The sequence below is a fragment of the Macrobrachium rosenbergii genome, chromosome 31, assembly GCF_040412425.1.
Source record: "Macrobrachium rosenbergii isolate ZJJX-2024 chromosome 31, ASM4041242v1, whole genome shotgun sequence".
NCBI lineage: Eukaryota > Metazoa > Arthropoda > Malacostraca > Decapoda > Palaemonidae > Macrobrachium > Macrobrachium rosenbergii.
In genome coordinates this window covers 18,312,884-18,330,667 of record NC_089771.1, presented here as the reverse complement: position 1 = coordinate 18,330,667, position 17,784 = coordinate 18,312,884, and the positions used below count along the sequence as shown (strand labels likewise).

At 39.2% G+C, this 17,784-nt stretch overlaps 1 protein-coding gene and 1 long non-coding RNA gene across 2 annotated transcripts in view; both read left to right on the top strand.

Moving 5' to 3' along the window:
- LOC136855301 (major facilitator superfamily domain-containing protein 8-like) overlaps positions 1–17,784 on the top strand; it is a gene marked incomplete at its 5' end in the record, with an annotated part of 47,068 nt that overhangs the window by 13,191 nt on the left and 16,093 nt on the right. The window contains 1 exon segment of the mRNA XM_067132205.1: positions 13,727–13,854. Within this exon segment, the coding sequence (XP_066988306.1) occupies positions 13,727–13,854 (128 nt within the window).
- Positions 4,960–6,953, top strand: LOC136855382 (uncharacterized). The gene is made up of 3 exons (XR_010858007.1): positions 4,960–5,040; positions 5,186–5,395; positions 5,931–6,953. It is a non-coding gene; the product is annotated as an uncharacterized lncRNA (long non-coding RNA).

Genomic DNA, 17,784 nt, shown 5'->3' with positions numbered 1-17,784 from the left:
CGCTGTTTTCTTTGGCAGTTCCCTTGGGAAAATGTTGAAACTAACCGAAAGATGCGCAGCATTAGGTCATCAGTATCTCCTTGGTCATAATCCTGTATGCCAAGGGGGCTAGAAACGATGTTGGGCAGGCTAAGGACTGGACATACAAAACTCACTCGTGGGTTCTTGATGTCAGGTGAAAACCGTCCATTGTTCGACGACTGTATTGTGCCCTTGACTGTGAGACATTTGCTGGGTGAGTGTCTCGAGTCTTGGGAATCTAAGATATAGTTTACTCTTTTGGGGAAGTGACAGAGATGGACATTTTATCCTTGCTGCGACTCTCGGGGAGGATTGTAATATACAGTAGAGCTGTAATGTATCCTTGTTAAGGAGACGGGTCACCTCAACAAAAATTGAGATCATGTACATAATTAGTATAAGTGTATAAGCTACAGTATATATTTTTTAAAGATATTATTAATATATATATATATATATATATATATATATATATATATATATATATATATATATACGTAGATATATCTTATGTGAAACTCCTTTACTTGGATTTTAGTTTACTATTTATCATATCATTATACAAAATCTAGATGTGGTGACATCTAGTTTTATTTATTCTAAATCAATCAATCAATTACGGTCTGGTAATATTCGGATTTTTCCCCAATGATCTTGATCACTGTCTGCGACTTTTATTCATCTTTTTTATGTAAAAGTCGGCGTTAGATGTGCAGTAATTTACCATGAAATCCAACCCCAATATTAATAGCGAAAAAAATTAACATATTCGAACTAAAAACTAGCTTTGATGTTCTTTCCTTTTTTATAAAAGTAATTTTTGCTAAGTTTACACTAAGCATACAAACATACAAACACACACATAAACATGCACAAAACATATAGATGTATATATATAAATATATATATATGTTATATATATATATATATATATATATATATATATATATATATATATATCTTCTATATGCATATATATACACATATACTGTATATACATATATGTATACATGCTCTAATTTACCTATATCAGTGAAGGTTAAGATTTCACGTCTAGAGCTTAAGGCCGCCACTTACCATCCCAAAGCCCTGTCCAAATATTTTACTTTTACTCTACTCAACTGTAAAGACCAGTGATATGAGCAACATGTCCCGGACTGGAAAACGGACATTTAAAACGTGAAGTTTATTACCCGCAGACTCTTGATGTTACTTTATGGATATAATTGTGGATACTGCTTTTTATCCTGCGAGCACATACACACACACACACATATGTATGTATTTATGTATGTGTATGTAAGTATATATTTAAATCCTGAGTTACTCCATAATTCTATATTAAGAGGTAATTTGTGGATATTGCTTTTCATCAAGCGCACACACACATATATGTATATAAATTTATATGTATATACATTTATATGTTTAAATCCAGAATTACTCCATAATTCTAAATTAACAGGTAATTTGTGGAAATTGCTTTTCATCATGCACACACAAATATATATATGTACTGTATATATATATGTATATACATGTATATATTCAAATCCAGAATTACTCTATAATTCTATATTAAGAGGCAATTTGTGAATATTGCTTTCCATCATGTACACACAAATATATATATATATATATATATATATATATATATATATATATATATACATGTATTAATTAAGTCCAGAATTACTCCATAATTCCATATTAAGATATAATGCCTGGTTTATTATCTCAGATTTACAAATTTAGCATATGACAAAACCAACATAATTAGCCAGGTGTTCAAAACTCATAAGAACAGTCGATTTCTTAGTACCGAATCAGAATTCGACGGGAACATGCACAGGAGTGTCGAATAGAGTTATATATCCCTTGAGAGCTGAATAGATAAGTCGACTGCATGCTTTTGCACGTAATCCACAAGGCACATGTTCGAATCCTGACCGGTGCAGATTTATTTATCAGTTATAAATTCCCTTTGGGTTCAAGTTATTCAAGCTAGAAGGATTTCAATATTACAGGGCATTTGTGGCGTAATAATGTGTGATTAAAAGTCACGTGTGTATAAATGGACAAAACTCTCTCTCTCTCTACTCTCTCTCTCTCTCTCTCTCTCTTCTCTCTCTCTCTCTCTATATATATATATATTTATTTATATATATATATATATATATATATATATATATATATATATATATATATATATATATATATATATATATATATGTGTGTGTGTGTGTGTGTGTGTGTGTGTGTGCATATATATATTCTATATAATTATATGCAGACATATATTATATATATATAATATATATATATAAATATATATATATATATATATATATATATATATATATATATATATATATATGTATATACATTATATATATATATATGTGTGTGTATGTAGAATTGAATGTCTTGTATTCACAGATCCTTCATACACTTTTATGTATGCTTCTTCAGAAGAAAATTCCCAACGAATAGAACTGCATGAATATGCCCATGCGTGTTGGCGTTAGTGATGTCGCGAGTCTTTTACGAATGAAACCCACAATAATCCTCACGAAGAGGAACGAGGCGTGCTCACGAACGTAGATCTCGTTCGTGCCTTGGATTCAGGCTATTCCAGGGAAATTAAGAAACTTTGAAAGGTCTCAGGAATGGAGCTGTATCAAAGGAATTGGAAGATGAGAGAGGCCTGGCTTCTGCAGATTGAGGTTAGTCACGTGGGAAGACTTATATAGGAGGTGGGACGAAGTGGGGTAATGGAGGACGTGAGAGGCGGAACTGAGAAACGAGAAATGACAGAAGAAGAGGTGGGGTGATGGAGGACATGAGGGGTGGAAATGAGAAACGAGAAATGACAGAAGACGAAGTGGTCTAACGGACATGAAAGGTGGAAATGAGAAACGAGAAATGACAGAAGATGAAGTGGTCTAACGGAGGACGTGAAAGGTGGAACTGAGAAACGAGAAATGACGGAAGAGGAAGTGGGAGTATGGAGAAAGGTGGAAATGAGAAATGAGAATGCATAGAAGAAGAAGCGGGGTAACGGAGGACATGAGAGGTGGAACTGAGAAACGAGAAATGACACGAGGAATGACAAAAGAGGAAGTGGGCTAACAGACATGAAAGGAGGAAATGAGAAACAGAAAATGACAGAAGGCGGGAAGTGGCAATGGAGGACATGGACATGGTGGAAATGAAAACGAGAAATAAGAAGAAGAAGTGGTAATTGGAGGACATGAGAGGTGGAAATGAGAAACGAGAAATGATAGAAGACGAAGTGGGGTAACAGAGGAGATGAAGGTGAAATGAGAAATGAGAAATGAGCAGAAAAAAGGGGGCGGGGTAACGAGGACATGGAAAGGTGAAATGAGAAATGAGAAATGACAGAAGAAAGCAAAGTGGGGTAACGGAGGACAAGTGAAAGGTGGAAATGAGAAACTAGAAATGACAGAAAGGGTAATGGGGTAGGACAGGAGAGGTGTGAAATTTGACAAACGAGAAATGACAGAAGAAAGAAGGTAATGGAGGACATGAAGAGGAGGAAATGAGAAATGAAAAATGACAGAAGACGAAGTGGTAACGGTTGAAAGGTGGAAATGAGAAACGAGAAATGACAGAAGATTGATGGGGTAACGGAGGACATGAAAGGGTGTGGAAATGAGAATGAGAAATGACAGAAGACTTGGCGTGGTAACGGAGGACATGAAAGGTGGAAATGAGAAACTAGAAATGACAGAAAAAAAGTGGGGTAATGGGACATGGAAGGTGGAAATGAGAAATGAGAAACATAGAAAAAGAAAAGTGGGGTAATGGAGGACATGAGAGGTGGAAATGAGAAACGAAAATGACAGAAGAAGAAGTAATGGAGGACACATGAGGAGGTGGAAATGAGAAACGAGAAATGACAGAAGAAGAAGGGGGTAACGGGGACATGAGAGGGTGGAAATGAGAAACGAGAAATGACAGAAGACGGAAATGGATAACTGGAGGAGATGAAAGGTGGCAATGAGAAACGAGAAATGACAGAAGAAGAAGCGGGAACGGAGGAAGGAGAGGTGGAAATGAAAACAAATAAGACAGAAGACAAGTGGTCGAACGGAGCATCATGAAAGATGGAAATGAGAAGGAGAAAAACACAATGAATAGCGTGTGGAGGACATGGAAGGTGGAAATGAGAAACGAGAAATGACAGAAGAATTCAGCGTGTAATGGAGGACATGAGAGGTAGAAACGAGAAATGACAGAAGAAAGCGGTGGTAACTGAGGACATGAGAGGTGAAATGAGAAAGCTTGAGGAATGACAGGAAAACGAAGTGGGGTAACGGAGGACATGAAAGGTGGCAATGAGAAACGAGAAATGACAGAAGATGAAGCGGGAGTAACGGAGGACATGAAGGTGGCAATGAGAATGAAATGACAGAAGAAGAAGCAAGGCATGCAGAGGACAAGAGAGGTGGAAATGAGAAACGAGAAATGACAGAAGACGAAGTGGGGTAACGGAGGACATGAAAGACGGAAATGAGAAACGAGAAATGACAGAAGAAGAAGCAGGGTGTGGAGGACATGTGAAGATAGGAAATGTAAACAGAAAATGACAGAAGAAGAAGTAGGGTAATGGAGGGAAGAGGTGGAAATGAGAAACGAGAAATGACAGAAGACAAGTGGGGTAACGGGAGGACATGAAAGGTGGAAATGAGAAACAGAAATGACAGAAGGGGCAAGGAGGACATGAATGGAGGACATGAAAGAAGAAGCAGGGTGGAAATGAGAAATGAGAAATGACAGAAGATTGAAGACCTAAGTGGGCTAACGGAGGACATGGGAAATGAGAAACATGAAAAGGGTGGAAATGAGAAACGAGAAATGACAGATGAAATGGTAATGGAGGACAGGAAATGAGAACGAGAAAACGTGGACGGGCGGGTAACGGAGACCATGAAAGGTGGAAATGAGAAACGAGAAATGACAGAAGACGAAGTGGGCTAACAGAGGACATGAAAGGTGGAAATGAGAAACGAGGAAACGGCGGGCTAACGGAGGAAAAAAGGGTGGAAATGGAAACGAAATGACAGAAGACATGAAACGGAGACCATGAAATGAAATGAGAAATGAGAAATGACAGAAGACGAAGTGGAGGACATGAAAGGTGGAAATGAGAAACGAGAAATGACAGAAGAAGAAGCGGGGTAATGGAGGACATGAAAGGTGGAAATGAGAAACGAGAAATGACAGAAGACGAAGTGGGGTAACGGAGGAGATGAAAGGTGGAAATGAGAAACGAGAAATGACAGAAGAAGAAGCGGGGTAACGGAGGACATGAAAGGTGGAAATGAGAAACGAGAAATGACAGAAGAAGGTAACGGAGGACATGAAGTAAATGGAGGACATGAGAAGAGAGGTGGAAATGAGAAACGAGAAATGACAACGAAGAAATGGGATGGGGAACGGACATGAAAGGTGGAAATGAGAAATGAGAAATGACAGAAGATCATGGGGTAACGAGACATGAAAAGGTGGAAATGAGAAATGAGAAATGACAGAAGACGAAGTGGGGTAACAGAGGACATGAAAGGTGGAAATGAGAAACGAGAAATGACAGAAGACGAAGTGGGCTAACGGAGACCATGAAAGGTGGAAATGAGAAACGAGAAATGACAGAAGACGAAGTGGGCTAACGGAGGACATGAAAGGTGGAAATGAGAAACGAGAAATGACAGAAGATCAGTGGGGGTAATGGAGGAGATGAAAGGTGGAAATGAGAAACGAAATGACAGAAGAAGAAGCGGGTAACGAGGACATGAGAGGTGGAAATGAGAAATGAGAAACGACAGAAGACAAGTGGGGTAAAGGACAGGAAAGGTGGAAATAGAAATGAGAAATGACAGAAGAAGAAGCGGGGTAACGGAGGACATGAGAGGTGGAACTGAGAAACGAGAAATGACAGAAGACGAAGTAGGGTAATGGAGGACATGAAAGGTGGAAATGAGAAACGAGAATGACACGAAAAATGACAGAAGAAGTGGGGTAACGGAGGACATGAAAGGTGGAAATGAGAAACGAGAAATGACGGAAGGGATTAATACCAGAAAGTGAACTGAAAGGAGAAAGACAAAAGCAAAAAGGGACGAGGAAACGTAAAGACAAAAAAGGGTTCAAAACATGGAATGTTATTAGGAAAGCTACGTAAATGAATTTGGCAAAAGGAACATAAAACCTAGGAAAGAAAAGGGCGAATAAACGGAAAGAAGATAAATAAGAGCAAGGACAGAAAAATTAATTTAAAACTACCCGCAGCAATAAAACTGGGAAGAGCGACCTGGGAGTAATTATGGGTAATCTGAATGAAACATGCAAGTAGGAAATGAACATGAAAATGAGGAATAGAAATTAAAAGATGAAAAAAGGAATGACAGCGACACGCAGAGAGGACGAAGTGAAGGACAATAATTTAGGATTTGCCGAAAGAAGGGAAATAAAATGGAAATATTAAAGGCAAATAGAAAGTATTTTGAAACGATGTGCCAAGCGCAAATCGAGGAGAGGAATAAGAAATGGACGTTAACGAAAAGAAGCAGGTGCAAATTCTGTTAAAAACTAACGACAAAGAAGAAGAAGAAGAAAAAATAAAATTTGTCGAAAATTGTCGTGATGTTCATAATGATTTATGATGAAGCCATTAAGCCTTAAAAAGCCACACTTTACCGAATAGGTGTACATCACCACTACTTATGGACATTAATATTTATGAGTAGAAGTGCGGGTGGACGGTTAATGACCTCAGAACCGACTTGTGTATATAAGATCAAGTGCTATTATTTAAGAGGCTTACTCTTAAAGTGTCAAATCACTTCGTTACTCTACAAGTAGACTATGAAATTGTGGAATGAATGAAATTAAATGTGTCAGTGGAGAGAGAGAGAGAGAGAGAGAGAGAGAGAGAGAGAGAGAGAGAGAGAGAGAATCCTAATGAACCAACAGTATTTCTCAATTTGACGGCAATCTTGTGGTGTTCCTCAGCGTTCAAACTTCCCATCTTCATTAGAAGAGAGAGAGAGAGAGAGAGAGAGAGAGAGAGAGAGAGAGAGAGAGAGAGATACCGGCAAAATGAGGTGAATGGACAGACTATGTTGTTTCTATGAGCGTTCAAGCTTCCTCCATTTTCATGGAGAGAGAGAGAGAGAGAGAGAGAGAGAGAGAAATTGTTTTGTTAGGGGAAGGGCGGAGATGCTATTTCCGTCAACATTCAGACTGCGTTGTACAATTTTCACTGCAGAATTAATTTTATCATCATTAAGTTCAAAAGAAATATAGGGTCTATAGTTTTAAATTATGTATTTCCATTTGATGCCATAACTAACTGGGAGACATGTTAAAAAAAAAAACAAGTATATTTACCTGCACGACACCAACAACGTAATCACGTGCGTATCATCCGGCCTAGAGGTGACTCACATTTCAGCATGAAAATAACGGGGTTCAACATCCTCTATTGCGTATCCCTCCTCTCTCTCTCTCTCTCTCTCTCTCTCTCTCTCTCTCTCTGTTTAATGAATCAGCAACAGAACAGCGATGGATAAACTGTTTAGCTATAAATTCTTTTATGTATAAATTCCTGTGTGATTACTAAAACTGATAATGACGGGGATACTTTTTACATCATTATCGTCATCATTAACAATATTACCATTGTATTACTTCATAATTATAAATCTATAACTCATTTATTTGCTAACGATAACAACAATAATGCTCTCATTCACTATTCAGCTGATATACCCTAATAGTTTAGTGCACTTGTATTTATGTTTACGTGTAAATCAAACAATAATCAAAGACCAAATGGATTGTGCCCTTGTTGACCGATAACCCTTCTCTGTAAGTTGATTAACGGCTTTTAACTCTGATATTTATTCCAAATGTGAAGTATGTAAGTCACATATGCTTCAGTATGCTCCAACGGTTTCAGGAGAATGATTTCCAGTGCATGTTTTTAGCAAAATGAAATGTGAAACATTTTTCATTGAATTATCGATAAATCAAGTGTTTCACGTTGTAGTCACATGAACGCCCCGCCCCATGAAAAAGTAGATTCTCTTTATCTAAATAGCTTAATGAGTTATAATCCCTGAAGATTACATTGCAATTTATTGAAGATGCCACATAATTCATTATTTTTGGAAGGCGATGAGAATACGCATTTATATGTGACCAGGGGAACTGTGAATTAATGACACTTAGTAAAGATACCACATAATTCATTATTTTTGGAAGGCAAAGAGAATACGCACTTAGATGTGATTATTGAAACTGAAAATTCTAATGCTTACAACTTAAAAAGTTTCTAGAGGAAGTGCGTCTCTGAATTTTGGCTCCCAGACGAAAGTCATGTTATCCCAGCCAATTGCGCCTCCTTCATCAAACGCTCCCCCAGAATTCCTTAGGCTTGCGGTTGTTCCCGAAGACCTCTCAAACTGCAACGTTCTGGTTTCTTAAACTGCCTCCATCCACATCGCGAGGAAGAGGGTGGCATCGCACATGACCTCCCCTCTCCCGCCAATCCCTTCCCCGTTAAGACTTTCATCTCTCTCTCCATCCTAAAGCATCAGCCTGACAGTCTATCCCCACCCCGTCGTCAGGTATCACCACGATGGAGGCCCTATAAGGAGCAAGTGGAATTGTCCGTCTGGTCAAGTTCTTTAAAACCTACCACCTTAGTGAGCGGATTTTATTCTTCAGGGTTGCTAAAGCCTCTCTTCGATGCTTTTACAAGGGTTACGAGGAACTTTTAAACTCACAGTTTGCATGTAAGGTGCGATTTTCATTGGAGGGTGACTACGTTATGACAGCTTTATGATTATCCAATTATGAAATGATAAAAGGGTTACTCTCATTGCATACCACACAATCAAATAATAACGTGTTCACAGACAATGAAACGAAGGTTATATTTATACTATGAGCAACCGTAACAAAGTAGGGTACATCTCTTCTCTTATCTGCAACGGCAAGGCTGAACGCCAATTGTTTTATTAACCAGTATTTATACTATTTGACGCAAGTGTGTGCTCCAGATAGTAACATTCGTGACCTATTTACTGTGACTGAGTTTTAGCCGGTCGATCGTTCTATATTTGACTCTTCGGTAAAGGGAACATTTGTTGGAACAGCTGTACTGACAATGCCTGTTGAGATATGCTACTCTGAATGTACTATTTTGTGAAATGAATGATTATGAAGAAGAATTATTACTTGCTCTGTCTACGGCAGTAGGTTTATATTTAATCTATAAAGAAGTGTAGGATTATATTTAATCTATATAAAGAAGTGTAGGATTATATTTAATCTATATAAAGAAGTGTAGGATTATATTTAATCTATATAAAGAAGTGTAGGATTATATTTAATCTATAAAGAAGTGTAGGATTATATTTAATCTATAAAGAAGTGTAGGATTATATTTAATCTATGAAGAAGTGTATAGTTTGGTTGAGACAGGTGATGTGTTGTGAACAAGAAGGGTTAAATGATTACTTCAAAACTTTTCATTCTTTTATTGGTACTTTCCTTCAAAACGAAATGGGATGGCTTCACGCGAAGGCAAGATAAATGTCACATTCATTCTCCTACAGACTGGCCATACATGAAACTGATGTGTACAATCTTATTACACCTAGTCGTTTCTCTCTCTCTATATATATACACACATTATTTCATAGTCTGTGCCATGTGTGTGTGTAAGTGTGTGTAATGTGCAGCGCGCGTGGTTGTTTTGATACTGTCGTTATTAGCATTAAGTGCTAATACACACGTGGCACCTACAACTCTGCTACAATTGTCATTACTACTTATAATCTAGGCTGCAGTTTTAAAGGAATAAGCAAACATGCAACTCTGCTGCTTCATTTATTCATCCTTAAGCTAACAGCTGCTTCAGCCGTTAAATCATAGCTGCCTTCAGAGCTATACTAGATCTGCAGTGATATACTCCAAAATATACTGTAGGTGAGAAGTCCAAAAATTTACTAAAACAAAAATCTACCATGAAAATAAGCACACATTTCACGGCTCAGAAACTATTAAGGTTAACCAGTCTCACAGAAACACTGGGAGGCTTTCACACCTTTGAATTTAAATCATTTTGTTGTCTACTCTAGTTTCATATTAATTTTTCTGAACTGTGAAGTATCAGTTCATTTTCATGTTCGATTCCTGATTTGATAAATTTTTGGACTGCTTGTCTATATAATTTGATGAATGCAACAGCTGTCGGCTTGAGAATAAATAAATGGAGCAGTAGTGTGGGAATTTTAGTTTTCTGTAAAGAACACTATTGAGATGGCTATTTGTCTGTCCGTCCGCACTTTTTCTGTCCTCCCTCAGACCTTAAAAACTACTGAGGTTAGAGGGTTGCAAATTGGTATGTTGATCATCCACCCTATACTCATCAAACATACCAAATTGAAGCCCTCTAGCCCCAGTGGTTTTTATTTTATTTTAAGTTAAAATTAGCCATGATCGTGCGCCTGGCACCGCTATAGGTGCCGACAACACACGTCACCACCGGGCCATGGCTGAAAGTTTCATGGGCCGTCGCTGAGAGCTTCATACAGCATTATACGCTGTACAGAAAACTCAATTGCGACGAAGAAACTTTGGTGCATTTTTTACTTGTTGTTTTTGCCTTCAAAACTTCATGTTACCAGAGGGTAGTACACAGGTGTCTATATGTGTATTATCACTTGATGTATGTATGTACTTACAGTAAATTTATATATATATATATATATATATATATATATATATATATATATATATATATATATATATATATATACATACATGTATGTGTGTGTATACATTATATATATGAGTATACATATATGTATATATACACACATATATAATTATACATATTGTCACATATGTATATATATATATATAAATATATATATATATATATATATATATATATATATATATATATATATATATTATATATATATATATATATATATATATATATATATATATATATATATATATATATATATATATATATATATACACATGATATGCATTGATTAAGTAATAAGTAGAAATAATATGTTTGATATGAGTGTATTTCTCTTTTGATTTAGAAAATCTTCTTTGGAGAAGACACTGTAACCTGTAAGTGTGGCATTTATTCTGTATCTGCTAAGTATGTAATTTTCTTAAAGATGAATTGGTATTCACTTTCGTATTGTTTAAATGTATTCCGTTTCTGCAGATGGAGTTGTATGACTTTTAATTCTCTTTACTTTGCCATCTTCAACCAACATGAGACTCATGTTCCCGTATTTCCCGAGACTGACAAATCCTGAATGTGTCTAATTAAAGTGAACAGAAACCTCTACAAACGCTCGGTGTCACTGCACTTATTTTAGGTCTTAACAACCTTAATGAGAATTAATTGCTGTCAACTGTTTTGACAGGCGATCATTACGTCTTAATGTTGCAAGGTGTGATACTGTATAGCAGGATGTACTGAAAGAACTTGACTTGGAAACAACCTCTCAATGTTTTGCTTTGAAGGTTGCCCAGGAGAATGTTACAGTACCGTACTGTCATACTGCATTGTCCATACTGTAGTGCAGACATGCTGTGTATTCATATTCGAGATTTTAAAAAAATAATATCACAGTGTTTTTATTTAAAACAATCATCTCTGTGGTTTAATCTCACGGGACATTAAACAATTTTGTGAAAGCAAATGCAATCCTTTTAGCTGCCTTTATAGAGGGTATAGTATGGGGTTAACCTCAACATTCATCTCTCTCTCTCTCTCTCTCTCTCTCTCTCTCTCTCTCTCTCTCTCTCTCTAACACGGACTCATTATTAACCGAAAGCTATTTGCTCAACTTCCCATTACTTTCTAATGAAATGATGTTAGCATTTCAAGCGCAGTACGAGATTTTTATGTTAATTTTTATGAAAGAAAACTTGAATTTTTGCAAGCTGAACAGCCCGTGCCAAAATTTAAATCTTTCTATTGATACGCTCTTCACAATTAATGTCTAAATTGTATGACAGTCGCGTATACTAGAAGAAATACAGAATTTTTGTTTGCTTTAAACAGTCTCCGTAAATAAATGACAATTGTGCATAACATACGGCACAGCATCATTTTAAAATGGTATTATTCAAAATAACAATGAGAGATGGTCATCATATGTCGAGGGAATGACATTCATAGGATAATTAGTCACTTGATACGAGGGAATGACATTCATAGGATAATTAGTTACTTGATAAGAGGGTAATCAAATCCCTTTATGTGACATATGCCAGTTTAAGATTTCCACTAAAAAACAGGGAAATTAAAACCAAATACAACAGTGAATCCATTTGCATAACTGGGGTAAACAACAATAGCCGCAACAAAGATACGACTCTTTACTTCATACGCTGACTGATTGATTTATAGACTTTAGGCATAGGGTAGTTCCTCATTGGATGGGTCGATATCGTTCTCGGCTAGCACTCTGCTGGACCCGCGTTCGAGTCTCCGGCCGGCCAATGAAGAATTAGAGAAATTTATTTTTCTGGTGATAGAAATTCATTTCTCGGTATAATGTGGTTCGGATTCCACAATAAGCTGTAGGTCCCGTTGCTAGGTAACCAATTGGTTCTTAGCCACGTAAAATAAGTCTAATCCTTCGGGCCAGCCCTAGGAGAGCTGTTAATCAGCTGCTCAGTGGTCTGGTTAAACTAAGGTATACTTAACTTAGGCATAGGCTACATGCCAAGCACTGGGGCAACTAAGGCCATTCAGCGCTGAAACGGAAATAGACAGTAAAAGGATTGAAAGGTGTAACAGGAGGAAAACCTCACAGCAGTTGCACAATGAATCAATTGTTAGGAGAGGGTGGACAGTAAGATGGAAGAAAGAGAATATGAACGGAGGTACAGTAAAAGGAATGAAAGGGGTTGTAGCTAGGGGCCGAAGGCACGCTGCATAGGACGTTAAGTAAAGCCTACAGTGCACCGCATGAGGTGCACTGACGGCACTACCACTCCCACGGGGACTTCGTACGCTGACAGTAAACAAATAAAATACTGAGATTGGAGCAAAAAGGTCAACATACGCAATGCGTGTCAGAATTGTTCATAATACAAAGAAGACTTCCTGACTGGCAATGTATTTTTGGTTGCAGGATACTTAGCAGTTTAGTCAAAATTAGATAAAATTCCAAGGCTGTCAATGTGTCAATGTTAAATCTAAAATTGTCACTATAGGAACACTTTTGTCATTCAGTGTACGAGGTCGTTACTCCTCTTTTAATTATTATTATTAGTTCAGTAAGTCGGTTCAATCTGGATATTTTTAAACTCATTCTGAAGTCTGACAGAGTTCATATTCAGTTGTCATGGATAATTCGCATAATGTCAATTTGAAGTGCAGGCAGTGCAAAGTTAAGTGCAAAATGTTTTACTGCATAAATTAAGGTTTGGTGTCTTTCTCCATAAGAACAACTGTGCTAAAATATCTGCGAAATAATCGCTTACCACATTTAAGCTAAATTTGCATATTTAATATTCATTTTATTTATTCAAATATAATTTACATATATCATGTTTTTTGTGCATTTATTTACCCAGTTATGTATTTCTTCATAAATTATTTATTTTATTTATTCCTTTTCAGAGGCCCATTACTCTTCGCCATTGCGATCTTCATTTTGGGCAATGCGTTGTACGCCATCCTCAGCATCTTCGGGGCGTCCGCGAGAGCGCTCATAGTATTCGCTCGCTTCCTCGTCGGCGTCAGTTTTGGTAAGTATGCTAATTGTCTCTCTCGCGTAATGCCAGCTGTATGCTAACTTTCTCTCTCGCGTAATGCCACCTGTGTGCTAACTGTCTATCTCGTGTAGTGCCAGCTGTATGCTAATTGTCTCTTACGTGTAATGCCAGCTGTATGCTAATTTTTTCTCTCGTGTAATGCAAGCTGTATGCTAACTATCTCTCTCGCGTGATGCCAGCTGTATGCTAAGTATCTCTCTCGCGTAATGCCAGCTGTATGATAACTGTCTCTCTCGTGTAATGCCGGCTGTATGCTAACTGTGTATCTCGTGTAGTGCCAGCTGTATGCTAATTGTCTCTTACGTGTAATGCCAGCTGTATGCTAATTTTTTCTCTCGTGTAATACCAGCTGTATGCTAACTATCTCTCTCGCGTAATACCAGCTGTATGCTAACTGTCTCTCTTGCGTAATGCCAGCTGTATGCTAACTGTCTCTCTGGTGTAATGCCAGCTGTATGCTAACTGTGTCTCTCGTGTAATGCCAGCTACTTGCTAACTGTCTCTCTCGTGTAATGCCAGCTGTATGCTAACTGTGTCTCTCGTGTAATGCCAGCTACTTGCTAACTGTCTCTCTCGTGTAATGCCAGCTGTATGCTAACTGTGTCTCTCGTGTAATGCCAGCTACTTGCTAACTGTCTCTCGTGTAATGCCAGCTGTATGCTAACTGTGTCTCTCGTGTAATGCCAGCTACTTGCTAACTGTCTCTCTCGTGTAATGCCAGCTGTATGCTAACCGTCTCTCTCGTGTAATGCCAGCTACTTGCTAACTGTCTCTCTCGTGTAATGCCAGCTGTATGCTAACCGTCTCTCTCGTGTAATGCCAGCTGTATGCTAACTGTCTCTCTCGTGTAATGCCACCTGTATGCTAACTGTGTCTCTCGTGTAATGCCAGCTACTTGCTAACTGTCTCTCTCGTGTAATGCCACCTGTATGCTAACTGTGTCTCTCGTGTAATGCCAGCTACTTGCTAACTGTCTCTCTCGTGTAATGCCAGCTGTATGCTAACCGTCTCTCTCGTGTAATGCCAGCTGTATGCTAACTGTCTCTCTCGTGTAATGCCACCTGTATGCTAACTGTGTCTCTCGTGTAATGCCACCTGTATGCTAACTGTGTCTCTCGTGTAATGCCAGCTACTTGCTAACTGTCTCTCTCGTGTAATGCCAGCTGTATGCTAACTGTTTCTCTCGTGTAATGCCAACTGTATGCTAACTTTTTCTCTCGTGTAATGCCAAGTGTATGCTAACTTTTTCTCTCGTACAATGCCAGCTGTATGCTAACTATCTCTCTCGTGTGGTGCCAGCTGTATGCTAACTGTCTCTCTCGTGTGGTGCCAGCTGTATGCTAACTGTCTCTCTCGTGTAATGCCAGCTGTATATTAGCTGTCTTTCTCGTGTAATGCCAACTGTATGCTAACTTTTTCTCTCGTGTAGTGCCAGCTGCATGGTAACTATCTCTCTCGCATGATACCAGCTGTATGCTAACTCTCTCGTGTGATGCCACCTGTATGCTAACTATCTCTCTCGCGTGATGCCAGCTTTATGCTAACTATCTCTCTCGTGTAATGCCAGCTGTATGCTGACTATCTCTCTCGTGTAATGCCACCTGTATGCTAACTATCTCCCTCGCGTGATGCCAGCTGTATGCTAACTATCTCTCTCGCGTAATGCCAGCTGTATGCTAACTGTCTCTCTCGTCTAATGCCAGCTGTATGCTAACTATCTCTCTCGCGTGATGCCAGCTGTATGCTAACTATCTCTCTCGTGTAATGCCAGCTGTATAACTGTCTGTCTCTCAGTGTAATGCCAGCTGCATGCCTAACTATCTCCTCGTGTGATGCCAGCTGTACGCTAACTATCTCTCTCTCGCATGCCAGCTGTATGTAACTATTCTCTCTCGCGTGATGCCAGCTTGTATGCCGCCAACTATCTCTCTCGTGCAATGCCAGCTGTATGCTAACTGTCTCTCTCGTGTAATGCCAGCTGCATGCTAACTAGTCTCCCTGCAGGATGCCAGCTGTATACACCATTCTCTCGCGTAATGCCAGCGCTGTATGCCAACTACTCTCGTGTACCGCCAGCCGAGTGCCAACTATCTGCCTCGCAGCCAGCTGTATGCTGAACTATCTTCTCGCGTAATGCCAGCCAGCGTTAACTATCTCACGCCATTGTATGCTAACTGTCTCTTCGTAATGCCAGCTACGTTAACCATTCCGATGCCAGCTGTATAACTATCTTCGTGTAATGCCAGCTGTATGCTAACTGTCTCGTAATGCCAGCTGCATGCTAACTATCTCCCTCGTGTGATGCCAGCTGTATGCTAACTATCTCTCTCGCGTAATGCCAGCTGTATGCTAACTGTCTCACTCGCGTAATGCCAGCTGTATGCTAACTATCTCCCTCGTGATGCCAGCTGTATGCTATCTATCTCTCGTAATGCCAGCTGTATGCTAACTGTCTCTCGTGTAATGCCAGCTGTATGCTAACTATCTCTCTCGTGATGCCAGCTGTATGCTAACTATCTCTCTCGTGTAATGCCACCTGGCGCGTTAACTGTCTCTCGCGTAATGCCAGCTGTATGCTAACTGTCTCTCTCGCACGCCAGCCGATGCTAACTATCTTCCTCGCGTGATGCCAGCTGTATGCTAACTATCTCTCTCGCGTAATGCCAGCTGTATGCTAACTGTCTCTCTCGTGTAATGCCAGCTGTATGCTAACTATCTCTCTCGCGTAATGCCAGCTGTATGCTAACTATCTCTCTCGCGTAATGCCAGCTGTATGCTAACTGTCTCTCTCGCGCAGCTGCCAGCCGTATTAACTATCTCTCGCTGATGCCAGCTGTATGCCAACTATCTCTCTCAGAATGCCAGCTGTATGCTAACTGTCTCTCTCGTGTAATGCCAGCTGTATGCTAACTATCTCTCTCGCGTGATGCCAGCTGTATGCTAACTATCTCTCTCGTGTAATGCCAGCTGTATGCTAACTGTCTCTCTCGTGTAATGCCAGCTGCATGCTAACTATCTCCCTCGTGTGATGCCAGCTGTATGCTAACTATCTCTCTCGCGTAATGCCAGCTGTATGCTAACTATCTCTCTCGCGTGATGCCAGCTGTATGCTAACTATCTCTCTCGTGTAATGCCAGCTGTGCTGTGCCAGCGTGTAATGCCAACTATCTCCTCGTGTGATGCCAGCTGTATGCTAACACTATCTCTCTCGTAATGCCAGCTGCATGCTAACTATCTCCCTCGTGTGATGCCAGCTGTATGCTAACTATCTCTCTCGCGTGATGCCAGCTGTATGCTAACTATCTCTCTCGTGTACTGCCAGCCGTATGCTAACTGTATCTCTCGTGTAATGCCAGCCGTATGCTAACTGTCTCTCTCATGTAATGCCAGCTGTATGCTAACTATCTCCCTCGTGTGATGCCAGCTGTATGCTAACTATCTCTCTCGCGTAATGCCAGCTGTATGCTAACTGTCTCTCTCGTGTAATGCCAGCTGTATGCTAACTATCTCTCTCGCGTGATGCCAGCTGTATGCTAACTATCTCTCTCGTAATGCCAGCTGTATGCTAACTGTCTCTCTCGTGTAATGCCAGCTAGGTTAACTATCTCTCAGCGTGATGCCAGCTGTATGCTAACTATCTCGAGTAATGCCAGCCGTATGCTAACTGTATCTCTCGTGTAATGCCAGCTGTATGCTAACTATCTCTCTCGTGTAATGCCAGCTGTATGCTAACTGTCCTTCTCTTGTGCTGTGATCTGACAATCCTCAATACAGTCTTCTCCGGAGATCTTAAAATTATAACATGAGAGGATTTTATAATTTTACTCCGGCTAATTTCAGACGTTTCGTATAATTAATAATTTGGAAATTGTTGTGTTACTTTTTAGGCAATTCAACTCCCTG